Source organism: Lissotriton helveticus, chromosome 1_1 (assembly GCF_964261635.1).
Source record: "Lissotriton helveticus chromosome 1_1, aLisHel1.1, whole genome shotgun sequence".
NCBI classification, from domain to species: Eukaryota; Metazoa; Chordata; class Amphibia; order Caudata; family Salamandridae; genus Lissotriton; species Lissotriton helveticus.
This window is the reverse complement of record NC_136057.1, coordinates 1346743198-1346756478: the sequence shown is the minus strand read 5'-3', so window position 1 is coordinate 1346756478 and position 13281 is coordinate 1346743198. Positions and strand designations below refer to the sequence as shown.

The 13281-nt window shown below is 46.9% G+C and overlaps 1 protein-coding gene across 2 annotated transcripts in view; it reads right to left on the bottom strand.

The window, feature by feature from the left end:
* Window positions 1-13168, bottom strand: part of LOC144772886 (uncharacterized) — a 179874-nt gene extending 166706 nt beyond the window's left edge. Inside the window, exons 1-2 of one of the 2 annotated variants that reach the window (XM_078657552.1) lie at window positions 12995-13168; window positions 9779-9899 (exon numbers count right to left, since the gene is read on the bottom strand). In XM_078657552.1, coding sequence (XP_078513678.1) covers window positions 9779-9899; window positions 12995-13018 — 145 coding nt within the window. In that variant the 5' untranslated portion in view covers window positions 13019-13168. The remainder of the gene's footprint in view (window positions 1-9778; window positions 9900-12994) is intronic. The other variant, XM_078657561.1, reaches the window with a different exon arrangement.
* Window positions 13169-13281: the final 113 nt, after the last annotated feature.

Sequence of the window (13281 nt, the reverse complement as noted above, 5' to 3'; positions counted from 1 at the left end):
GAAGCAATGCTGTAAGCTACAGAAGGCAATCTGTGAATTTTACCATGGTGCAGCTTTCACCCTTTTCTCATTATATTTAAATATGGTGACTTGTGAAAACACAGCCTCAAGGTCTCACTTCAGATCAAAAATGGTGCAGCTCAAGTTAAACATGTTTCTGGGTCACAGCAGGGCAGAATGGCTCTTTACAGTTTATGTATTTATGTTTTTTGTTTAACATGAACAAGACCCAAGGGTGTCAAAGTTCTTTACATGAGAATAGTTTCAAACAAAAGTTCACGAATAATAAATGCAATAGTATAATACTAGATTAAGCGAAGTAAATGGGCTGGGAAAAGGGTGTGGTAAAAAAAGTAGGAAAACAGTTAGCAATATGTACATTTTAGTCTTCCAGTGGTGGCAGTCTGTGGTTAATAATTTACAGACACAGCATTTTAATCTTCTGATTTTAGGATTCAAACTAAAAAGGGTTCAACAGGGAATGAGTGTTTGGAACCATCAGAAGATGGGAAAACGGGAGGAGGAGCTTGGCGGGCATCTGAGATGGCCGCGTGAGCACAGCGCTCCCCGGACCCCCGCCGCTCCCGGCATAATATCCTGTATGAATCCTGATTTTTTGCGAGGATTTATATAGAGGACGTTGGGCTGATCTACCTGGACCTTTCAGAAATTGATTTGGACACCGGGTGCCTGAGTTATGATGAATTGAACTTTTGGGCTCCGCCCTTGAGGTGCGCCCGGGACTGGGTGAGGTTCGGTGGCCGTCTTGGAGTTGAACAACAACGGCAGGGGGATTTGACTGGTGGGTCCCCTTCTCAAGTTTCGGTTTCGATCCTGCCTCAGACTGGGACATTGGTGAGAGGGTCGGGCCAGAACTGGCGCCGGGACACACGTCGGCTGTCGGGCCTTTGGCTGGACTATTTTCCTCGTTTGCTGCCTCTATCCTAGTGATACCCCTCTGGCGGTCCTTTGGTCCCGGGGTCTCCATTTCTGGTGCCCGGTCCGTTGACCCCGCTGAATCTTCTTGTGACGCACCTTCAAAATGGCGGGCAGAGGGGACCGGGAGACGCGCAAGACGAAGACACCTCTGCGCGGGGGTCCGGTCCAATCTAATGTTATGGACCGTTATACCCACTCTAAGGGGTCCCCCGGAGCTGTCCTGCCCGGTCCCAGTGCGTCTGACCACGTAGTGGATGCGTCGACGGAGCCCTCCTTGCAGGACATCATGGGCGCCATCTCTGGCATGAGGGAGTCAATAGGCCAACAGTACGAAACCTTGGCCCACAAACTTGACACTGTGGCAATCGAGGTGAATCTGATTCGTGCCGATCTCTCCAAAACGAACGAAAAGGTTAAGTCATTGGATATCAAATCATCCAGCCTCACGACGGACGTCTCTGAGATACAGACGGAGATTGGCAATCTCCGTAGGGTGAACGATTTCATGACCCGGCGCTTGGAGGACTTTGAGAACAGGGCACGTCGCTGTAATGTTCGCGTGGTTGGTGTGCCGGAGAACCCAGAACCCCACTCGGTTGATCTCCTGGTTGAAGACCTGATCCAGAACCACCTATCTCCATCTGGCCTTAGTAAATTTTTCACGGTGGAGCGTGCACATCGTGTTCCGGGGGGCCAGGGTAAGCCAGGCGCCCCGCCGAGACCTATTGTTGCGAAGCTTTTCCACTATAGAGATCGGGACGCTATCCTGCAGGCTTCGCGGGTGAAGGGCCCGGTGGCCTTTGAGAATGCCACGGTGAATTTTTATCCGGACTTTTCCCAACAGGTCCAGAAGCAGCGGATGGGATTTCGTGGTGCCAAGAAGCGTCTTAGGGACATGGGGATGCGTTACTCTATGCTCTTTCCGACCAGGCTGCGGGTTGAGTATAATGACCGAACTTTCTTCTTTGATCGGCCGGATGCTGTGAATGACTGGCTGGACTCCCTGCCTAGCCGACCTCCGGAGACTGAGTCCGATGCCCACCCGGGCGGTGCTGAAGGTGGTGTAGAGAGCTGAACATTTCGTCTATACCTGGTGCCTTGTTTTGAATAACTTTTCCAGGGGTGTACGCCTATGTTCCTCTACTGCTTATGTGTTTGATGTATGTTCTTTTTCTCGTCATGGGTCTTGATCGGGGGGCGGGTGGGACGGAGCCTTTCCTCCTCCGGGGTCTTTGTGTAGAATAGGGGTTCTTGGGCGACAGGTTGGGGTGGCTTTTTAGCTTTTTGCAGGGGTGCAGGGTGGGGGGTGTTTTCTTGTTATTTGGGGGGAGGGTGGTAGGGAAGTTTGTTGTTTGTGTGATCTGTTTTCAAGGCGACTTTATCCTGTATTTGAAAATGTTTTTGGTGTCATGCTCATTGGTGGGGGGTTTTGGCTTTGTCGGGTGGGATGGGGGGTAGCGGGTTGAGATTTGTTTCGTGGAACGTTAACGGTCTGGGAGATCGTATCAAACGAAGTGTGGTGTTGAAATGTATACGACGTTTATCTCCTGATATTGTTTTCCTGCAGGAGACTCATTTGGTAGGCAATGTTTGTCATGCAATGAACAGGTGGGGCTATCGCCTCGTGGCACATTCGGGGTTTACCTCGGGTTCTAGGGGTGTGGGTATCCTTGTTCGGGCTTCCCTCCCCCTGGCTATTGATGATGTGATTCAGGATGACCGGGGGCGGTATGCTGTCCTTGTGGGTCGCTATGAGGGTCGTGCCCTCTCCTTATTCACTGTTTATGTGCCCCCCGGCTTACAGACTTCTACCTTTTCAGATTTGGGCCGTGTCTTGTTGGACCTCCCTGATAGTACTCTCTTTCTGGCTGGTGATTTTAATTCGGTGTTCTCTGGTCTCCACGATCGCCACCCGCCTAGAGATACTCCTGCGGCCCAACAGTGGTTGGGTGGATTTTTGGATACCTTTGGCTTGGTGGATTGCTGGAGGCTTTTGCACCCCACTCAGCTTCAGTACACCTTTCATTCTGGGGCCCATGGGAGTCTGTCTAGGCTGGATTATTTCCTGATGCCTGCGGCTCAGTCGCCAGCGGTGCGTGAGATTGTACACCTACCCAGGGGTATCTCTGACCACTCTCCGCTCTGGCTTCGTTTTGAGGTTGGAGTGGAGGCAGTGGGCCGGGTGGCTCCCATCAATCCGTGGTACCTTACCTCCCCCGAGACCCGCAGCCTTTTGCTTAAATCTTTGGACGCGTATTTTCTGGATAACGAGGGGTCTGTTTCCTCGGCTGTGTCCCTATGGGAGGCCTTTAAGACGGTGATTCGTGGGCAGGCCCTCTCCCTTATTGTTGAAGCTAAGAGGGCGAGGAATAGAGAGGTGGTGGATCTTGAGGGAGAGATTTCTGCATTGGAGGATGCTTTGGAATCTGGTGTCACGTCTGCGAAACTCCATGCCCTGGGTCTGAAACAATTTGCCTATAAGTCCATGGTCACAGATGCTGCTAAAGTGATGTTTCGGGAGCAACAAGGACGTTTGTATGATGTGGGTGACAAAGCGGGTAAATTGCTGGCATGGCTGGATAAGAAGGAGAGGGCTAATCGTGTGGTACCCGTGATTCAGTCTTTGAGTGGTGAGAGTGTGACGGACCCGATTGGAATAGTTGACCGTTTTGCTGAGTATTTCCGCGTGGTGTATACCCCTGTGTCTGTGAGAGATGTGGCTGACTCTCGCCTTCTATTGCGTGATATAGCTCTGCCCAGTGTTTCCGATTTGGATCGTGTGGCGTTGGACTCCCCCTTTACTGTTGATGAGATAGCTACTGCCATCCGTTCACTCCGTTCGGGCAAAGCATTGGGCCCGAACGGGTTGCCAATTGAACTGTACAAATTGCGTCCCGACAGGGTGGCTCCGTATCTTCGCGCCATGTTTCTAGAGTCCCGGGAACGGGGTATTCTCCCTTATGATCAGCGACTGGCCACGATAGTTGTCATCCCCAAGGATGGTAAACCGCGAGATCTTTGTTCCTCCTACAGGCCCATATCCCTGCTAAATGTTGAACCCAAGGTATTGGCGAAACTCCTGGCGTCCCGCCTCCTGACGGTCATTAGTGGCTTGGTCCATCCAGATCAATCCGGATTTATCCCGCATCGCAACACGGCTCTGAACCTACGTCGTCTTCACGGCGCGATTGCGAGGGCGGGACTTCTGACGGAGCCGGCCATTTTGGCATCGTTGGATGCCTCAATGGCTTTTGACACGGTGGAATGGCCTTATCTTTGGGCGGCTCTTGAGAAATTTGGTTTTGGGCCTGAGTTTATTGGTTGGATCAAGTTATTATATGCGGAACCTCTGGCACAAGTAGTGGTCAATGGTAGGGTTTCGGCTCCTTTCACCCTTGGTAGAGGTACCCGTCAGGGATGCCCCTTGTCTCCGTTGCTTTTTGCACTCGCCCTGGAACCATTGGCTGCTTGGCTTCGGTGGGAACCTTCGCTCAAGGGGATTCGCTGGTCTCCGGACTTTGAGGACCGCGTTTCACTTTACGCGGACGACATTCTTTTATATCTCACCTCCCCGCGCAAATCTCTGTCTGTTTTATTTGACGTTCTTGCTTCCTTTGGTGCCAACTCAGGCCTCGTTATTAACTGGGCCAAGTCCTGCGTGTATGTTCTTTCGGGTGTCTTGCCCCCGTTGCCGAGCAGACTTCCTATCCAGGTGGTCCAATCTGGCTTCAAATATTTAGGGATCTTTATTACGTTGGACTCCTCGCTCTGCTTTGAGCGTAATCTCCTCCCCCCGTTGCTTAGATTGCGACTGGATGTGGCCCGTTGGCGTAAGCTTCCTTTGTCTCCTCTGGGCAGGGCGGCCCTGTTTAAAATGATGTCCTTGCCGCGGTTCCTTTACGCGCTCCAGAACTCCTATGACGCAATCCCCAAGACCTATTTCCGAGAGATCGAGAGTCTTCAAAGGCAATTGATTTGGGACGGGCGTCCACGTATTGCCCTCGCGAAACTCACCATCCCTTGGTACGACGGGGGCATGGCGCTCCCCGATATCAAGCGATATTACTGGGCTTCCCAGTTGTCTGCTATTAATCACGTGATGTTTTCACCGGGTAGGAATCCTGCGTTCGAGATGGATAGACTTCAGCTGCCGGGTGGGGACTTTAATAGAGCGCTTTATTCTCGATCAGCCGGGCGCCATCTTGTGGGCCCATCCAGGATTGCAGTAACTGTATGGCGAGCCGCGAATGTGAGTTTGGGATGGGAGGATCGACTGACGCTGGCGACGCCGCTTTATGCCTCGGAACGTTTGGGCTGTCTCTGGTCTACCAAGGGTTTCGACCGCTGGGATATGATTGGGATTTGTAAGGTGGGTGATGTATGCTCGAAAGGTAGTGTGAAGTCGTTCCAGGCCCTCCAGGCGGAATATGGTTTGAATGGTAGGGAATTTTTTCGTTATCTGCAGGTCCGGCACGCCCTCGCCTCAGTTTTGACTCCTGATGAGGCCCTGCCCGAGTCTTCCCCCCTCGAAGATCGTGTCCTTGATGGGCACCTGCCTGATAGCACTATTTCCCTGATCTATAAGAAGCTGATCAATAATCGGGCGGACTTATTGGCCCGACTTCGGGAGGCTTGGGTCAGCGATGGGTTGGAACTGGACGACGAAGATTGGCAATCGGCACTCTCTTCTCCCAAGGAGGTAGCCATTCCTGCCCGTCTCCGTCTGGTTCAACTTAAGATCCTTCATCGAGTGTATGTCACTGGTCCGCGTCTGGTGACTATGGGCTTTTCTTTGGATGGGTTATGTAAGCGTGGTTGTGGGTCGAGTGCTACCTTTTTACACATTCTTTGGGAGTGCCCGGTTGTGGCGGCTTACTGGACTGCTGTGCTTGAGGTGATGACTGACGTGACTGGTGTGGCCCTGCGGCCGGAGCCTCGACGATGTCTGTTGAATGTGTGGGAGCCCACTGACTACTCTGTGGCCCAGACCAGATGGGCTACCTTGGGTTACATGATCGCGAAACGGGATGTTGCGCAACTCTGGGGCGCTTCCAGGCCCCCTGAGGTCTCGAAATGGGAGGATAACATGGACTGGTCCATGTTTCGTGAGAAGACTGTTTATGTGGCCAGGGGCAGACCCAGGGCGTGGACGAAGATTTGGGGCCAGTGGAATGAATATCGTGGGGATATCTGTACCCCTCCCCTTGTAGGCACTGCTGAGGTTATCTTATCTCCCTAGGCGAGCGTTCCCGGAACCCTTTCATGCTGTTTTTTACATTTTCGATTCTCCCCGCTGCTCCCCTTCCCCCCCGACCTTGTTGGAGCCTCAGGGCTCTGGGTATGTTCTCCTGTTCGTGGACCATCCCCTCCGTTCTTTGGGCTGACCTTAATTACCATGCATTCGCCTTTTTAGTGTTTGTTTTGCTTTTTGTATAAAATAAAAATTCAAAATGCTCTGTGACATGTGAGGAGTAATGCTTTGTGCTGGATTTGTACCTGACCACGGGTGTACATTTCTAATTCATGCCTTGTGCCTTATTATTAGCGGCCAGCCCGTGAGGTTGTAGGCCCATTCTTGTATTTTTCTATGCTTGCTCAAATAAAGGTTTTTGAAAAAAAAAAGAAAAAAAAAAAGAAAAAAAGAAGATGGGAAAACGAGTCATGCGAAGTTCCAATCATGTAGTTATACTTGAAAATGGCGATGAAAAGTAGGTTTTTTCAGTATTTTTTTAAAGTTTCAAAGCAGGTGATCACTCTGCTTGGAGGAAGTGAGTTCCAAATTCTGGGAGAACGAGATCTCACTTTTTTCATGGTCTGGCTTTCCAGAAGTAGAGTGTCTGTACTTGTCAAATTATCTTTGTCTTCCAGTGATCCACGGATTCTTTGTGGGTGATCCAAACCAAGTTTGAAGATGCTCCCTTGTTCAGAGGGGAGCCAAAGATGAGAAATAAGAATGGAAGAGATGTGGTCAAATTCTATAGATCTTGTAATTAATCACGCAGAAGAGTGCAAAACTGTTTTGATGGGTATTAGGCTAGTTTGGGGTATGACTACTAGAATGGAGTTGCCATGGTATAGCTTTCAAAGTCTATTTTGAAGTTATGTGCTGGGATAAAACGCTTGAAAACAAGTTGCTATCACCTCTGATGGGGTACCAAAGAAAATAAAAGTACATAGTTATAAGGACACAAAAAAATACAATGACAGTGAGTGTGTGAACACCCTTAAAAGAGCTACATACAAATCTAACAGAAAACTGATAACTGTTATTTTACAAAGAGTTGGTGTGAAACAGTCACGAAATGATGAAGTGGCGGAATGCAGAGTTAATGGCAAATGTTTATTTTCAGAATTAGATAAAGTCAAAAGGTGTATTCTAAGGATCACTCGGAGGACTCATAAGATTAGATACTTGTAAATGATAGAGTATTTCTCTATTTCCAAATAAACAACAATGACTGAATGACTGATTGAAGAGTTTGCACTTGCTACCCTTTTGCATAGTGGTAGGTAGTAAAGATACATTTTAGAGGCACTTGTACAATGTAGACGTATCTGATTATGATCATCTGCATTTCTGAATCTATCTTCCTTATGTAAGTGGTGAGCAAGACGTCAGGATCTACGGCTCAAGAATAAAGAAACCCTGCCCAGGTGGCACACTTTGGTCCCATGGCCCTTGACAGTTTAGATTTTGGTGTCCTCTCCTTGGGGAAAGTTAAGCCCTGCAATGTTTTTCTCCCAATAGACAGGAGTATAAAGATGAAGGGCAAATGCACACAGCTGTCAGCACCAGCTGTGCAGAAACTGGAGACTAGTTTTCAGAATGAACACTAGATTTAGTCACTCCACCTAAGGTCCTTAAAGAGGGGACATCTTATATAATTCCTCCTATATGTCTGTATTTTCTATTGGGGTACAATAGATGGCCACCAGGACTTTTTAGGAGCCAGGGTGTAGTTTGTTCAAGATAGAACTCTGTCCTGTTGGTCCTGTTGCTTCTTCCCTTCTGGTACCTTGCTTTTTAAAATATATGTATGTGGTGTACACCACAAATTTGTCTCTAGGAGTCGGAATCAATTGTTGATGACAATGGATCAATACAATATCTATTTGCTAGTTCTAGTTCGAAAAGAGGTAGGTGTTCATAGCCCTTCTGAAGCTCATTACAGTAAGCTTTATATGTTACATCTAGTGGAAGACTGTACCATACTTTTGGGCATATCAGAGACAATCACAAGTTCCCTTTTGCAGTGAAGGCAAGTTCTTGGACAGCAAGGATTCCAAGATTGGTTGATCTCAGAAGTCTAAATGTGCTGCGTTTGAACATATGCTAGAGCCTAACTATTTTTGCAATTGCAGATTAGGCAGAGGACTGTGAACAAAATGTATTTCTGACCTACAAGCCTATGCAACATCCTAATTCATCCTGTTTTCTTGATATTCGTAATATAATGGGCAGCTGCTGGGGAAGACTTCCCGTAAGTAAATTTCCATGAATTTGGAGTTAAAATATTCCTCATCAATGTAAAGGATTGACTATTTGAGCAGTCTGATCTCTTTAATGCTTAGAGATTGTTGGCATCTTCCTTTAGAAACTCTTGAGCACATTCTTTCAAATATACTTTTAGCCAAGGCTATGTTCTTGCTTCCATCATCTAAATCAGGCATACTGGGGAGGTATTTTGCTTGACAACACACAGTGGACACCTGGGGACAGACCACGCATCAATTTATCAATCTCAGAAAGGACATGGCAGCATAATGCCGCCTTTAAATATCAATTTCAGAGCTATATATATCCTCTAATGAATCTCAGTGCTTTAAGATACCATTCCATGACTTTCGTTCAGTATATTGAAACTGTTGTTTGCCTCGTCTTTGCCTGCTATTGGATTATCTGACACGCTACCTCAACTTGTGATTTAGGGCCTGACTTTGAACGACAAAGGTAAGTATGGCGATTTGTGGAGGAAGTGGGAGGTACTCCTCCGGAGGATTCTCTGCTGCTGGAGAATGTGCAGGCAAAAATGTCCTTATATGTACGGTATGGCCGGGATAATTCTGTTGACAGATTCTCCACTGGTCAAGAATCCTCCTAAAGAGGAATTTCTACTAAATCCAGTAATCAGAGGAGGAGGTCGAAATTCCTTAATCCATTTACTCCAGAGTAGTTCATTAATCATAAACAATATGACTTTCATTAATAATTTTGTGTAATCCGTACATCTGGTCCCTTGTGCCACTAACACACAGCCTCTACTGCTCTTTGTCCACCTTGCCTTTTGTGCCGTTCAATACCGTCTAATCTTTTTCGATGTTATAAGCAGAGGAAGATGCAATCCTTTGTGTTCTGCACCTTCTTTATAGGATGTATGTCAGTACAACGTGATCTTTTAGATCACGGTACTTAACAACGCGGTTATTACAACGCAAGTCGTTACAATGACTTGCGTTGGAGGGCGTGGATTGAGGAATATTATAATTTTATATTCCAACACCAGTCCATATAACAGCAGGGAAGGTGTTGGAATATAAAATTACAATATTCCTTAACCAACAGCGCCATCCAGCGCAAGTCATAGTAACGACTTGCGTTGTAATGGCAGCGTGGTAAAGGTTGTGCGGTGTAAACACCGCGTTGTAAACGACGTTTACCTTCTTTATATATTACACATTGCTTGTGACCCATTTGGTGGGTGTCCTGATTCACAATCACTTAAAGAGTTTATATGTATTCAAATAAGCCTAATGTGATATTACATTTCTGTGAGATAAACCAAATAGAGTACATCTTCTAGATCGCAAAACATAAGGTGAAGAGACAGTGCATCTTTACCCAGTGAGAGCAAAGCTTGGTGAATTTCTTTCATCACATTCCTGTAAAGCTCTTTCTGCCATTCATGTAAAAGTTTCCACTCCTCTGCAGAGAAATAGGGAGAAGGATCGCAGAAGACAACCTGTGTGAAACAGAAAATATTACACCAGTTATCAAAAAACAACTTTTGGTAAAACTGAATATATAGAAATATGTCATCTATACAGACTCTGATCATAAAAAGTAATAGAGGGCAGTAATCAGTCAGTGACTGACTGAAAGCTCACATCTCACTGATAACTGTGTGCTACAAAAGATGTATAGCCTCAAACAAAAGTGTGGAAAGGGGTTGATAAATAGATTATGTGGAGATTCAAATATGCCTAGTGGGTGTTGCTGCTGGCTTACTTGCCCCCTGATGATTACACAGGCAACCTTCTGTCCGCTCGGTAGATACAGTAGTTGCCCTGTGCAGACACTGTGTTCCATTTTATCAGTATGGGTAATTACACCACCATATATTGTAAATGATTCTAATTGCATTTCATTGTAATTAAAGGTTTTGCATAACACGATGCCATTTAGGGCTTTGGAGACAATAGTGGAATGTGTGCTTGATTGGGGGATTTCTCAGAAAGGAGTGGCCCTTGTCAACTGATAAGAAGTTGCCCTTCAAAGATATTCAAGACAAGCATGTGTCCTTAAATAATTCAACAGTTGAAGTACAGAGGAATAAATCCTATGTGCAATGTGCATAACGACGCATGGGTCGAATGACGTAGTGTGGGTGTGGCCACAGGGGCGGTTGCCCCATGCGCAAAATTCTTGGAGGCATTCTTAGGGGTGCAAACTTTTAAAAGAAAAGTGGAAAGATATTTGCCTCGCCCCGGGCACTGGCAACCCACGCTACGCCACTGCATGGGTAAGCTATTCAAGAAATATGTATTTAATATGGAACATTCACATGCCCATGTATAAGTTAGCAATATGACTTCATGAGTAAGACTAGTGGGTACCTGTCCTTCGGCCCTTAGACACCACTCCCAGGCAATGGACAGAGGGGTGTTAGTTCTGAAGCTCCTCCTGCGTTTAGGAATCCCATGACTTTGTCAGGAAAGAAACAGGTCTGCTAGGTTTTGTGAGTAATAGAATTTCCAGAGCACCACACAATTAAAGTATCTTGGACTGTCAATCCGACAGGTCCAAAGCTTTGTCTTCAGAAAACAAAAACTTGGTTGTACATACATCAAAGTCCAAATATTAAGACACTGTAGGACTGTTCCAAAGGCTTTTATTGTCTAGACATTCAAACTATTTGTAATCCAAAGATGAAACAGCTGGCACGTGTTTTGTCATTTGATGACTTTTTCAAGGCTCAAAAGTCTCACGGAGTAGATGCACCCCAATTGCATCTAGCACAAAAATATTCAAACATGCCTCAGAGCCCTGAGGACGTAAATCAATTTTTTGGGATGTTTTCTTAAAGGTAAGTAATAAGATCCACAGAAATTCTAGATCGGTGTACGTAAATAAATGCTCAAGTTAAATAGCAACACTGAGGTATAGACGTAGCTGTGTTGAGGGCTATGATAAGCCCATAATTATCGTATTCATAAGTTGCGTCAACATCCTAAGTCCCGTCACACATGAAAATAGGGGATTTGGGGGTGATATTGCAAAGCAAGGACTCATTCTGCGGGCAATGAAACACTAGCATGACAAAGTGTACTTCACTAGGAAAAGGTGAAACAAGTATGCAATGGAGAATTTGAAGAAGGCACAAAAAACAGAACACCGGCATATTTGGACACCACTGGCAGACAAATACCTTGTTTGAGTTGCAGGTCTCCCATCCCATTGGGCTCTCGCTTGCAACTTGATACATGTATGTTTGGGTCATGGGGCACTTGTCCCGCTGGGGGCAAGTTATCTATTCAAGTTAGAAATGGTTCATATTCCGCTGGGACATCCAGCGAGTGCGAGTCTTGGTAACCCATTATTCAGGTCAGAGAGCGCCTACACCATTGAGCCATGTGATAGCGCCTCCCAAATCATTGTTCTTATCATCAGCAACACCTATCCCACAGAACCGATGCCGTGCCTGGGTCTGAAGCTAGTATTGTTCTGGTAATAGGCAGCCTCTGTCCAGTGGCGTATGCTGTGTTAGGATTGGGGTACCTCTTTGCTTTGGTCATATGGTAACTACTCACAGTGGCATATGCTCTGTGGGTACTGGTTTGTTCAGATTATAGGAAATCCCCTCCCCATAGGTTCTCTGCTCTTCTTATGTCTAGATACATCTTTATTCCAGTCACAGGGAGCACTATTACAGTAGCAGCCTATGTCTGGTTAGTGTTGGCCTACATCTTTGTTCGTGTCAGAAACTGAATAAATTCCCCCGTGACCTATGGTGTGCCCTGGTACATATTCGCACAATATGGGTCTGGGGGATGTGACCTTCTGGGATATTCGGAATTGCTTCCAAAAAAAATTTGTCCAAGAAGGGCCTGGGTGAGGTAGATTTTAGGGTGAAGCTTGGGGTGTTATAAGGAGAAAGGTAAAGAGGGTGAAGGCTTTTTCCACCTCTTATACCCATCGCTGGTCACCTTCAGTTTGGGAAGATCAAGGGAGTAGGATGCTGAATTGTTTGCTTTAAGGGAAGGGGTTGGTGGGAGGATTAAGAGCTGTATATTCGTTCGGCATGTAGTGAGGCTTCTGGTACGCTGTAAGTAAGACATTGAGCAGGAGTCTTTTGGGCTGTGGTGCACACCTGTCTCATTAAAACTGACTTTACTACCTTAGTGGTATACTTGCGCTTTGCGCCGTCCTACCCGAGGCATGCTCCATATGGCTCACTGCAGTGTGCGTTTCTGGGAAAACATTTAATTTGGTGAGCTGTGGCCCTCTCTGACTGACACATACATTTTGTTCAGGTTAAGAGGGGAGACTGTCCCATAAAGCCCTGTGTGGCTTGGATAAACCGTAGTTATTGTCACAGTGTACAACTATGTCTTGAACACACAAGTTGAAGACCTATCGCTGTCAGTCAAGTGAACCCCTCATTCTCCACTGCCCATTCTAATCGTCACGTGCCATCCTCGCGGGGTGATGTGGGGGATAGTGCGTTTTTAAATTCATGCAACATAGTTTGCTTTATTTATCCTCTTAGAAGCGTACGTCTGTCCCATACGCTGCTTTTAAGTGTTTCTCTCCGTGCCCATTTCCTGCCATGCTCACCTCCTCGGGCTGTTGACGAGACATGTCCCCCTCAGGCTCCTCCAGGGAGAGGCTTCGGTGGTGAGGCGCAGCGTTAAACTACAGCATCCCCCGCGTGCAGGGAGGTGTGGTTATTGAAAGCCAGGCAAGCAAGCACTTTCCTCCCTCTGAGCTTCACATGTCACTCACTGCAGGAGCGCGGAGCTCGAGACACTGCTCCCTGGCACAGACTCCGAGAAGGCGGGAAAAAGATGCTCGGGAGCAAAGCTCCCTCACTGTTTCTTCTGTCTACGCTTGGTCACCTCTCT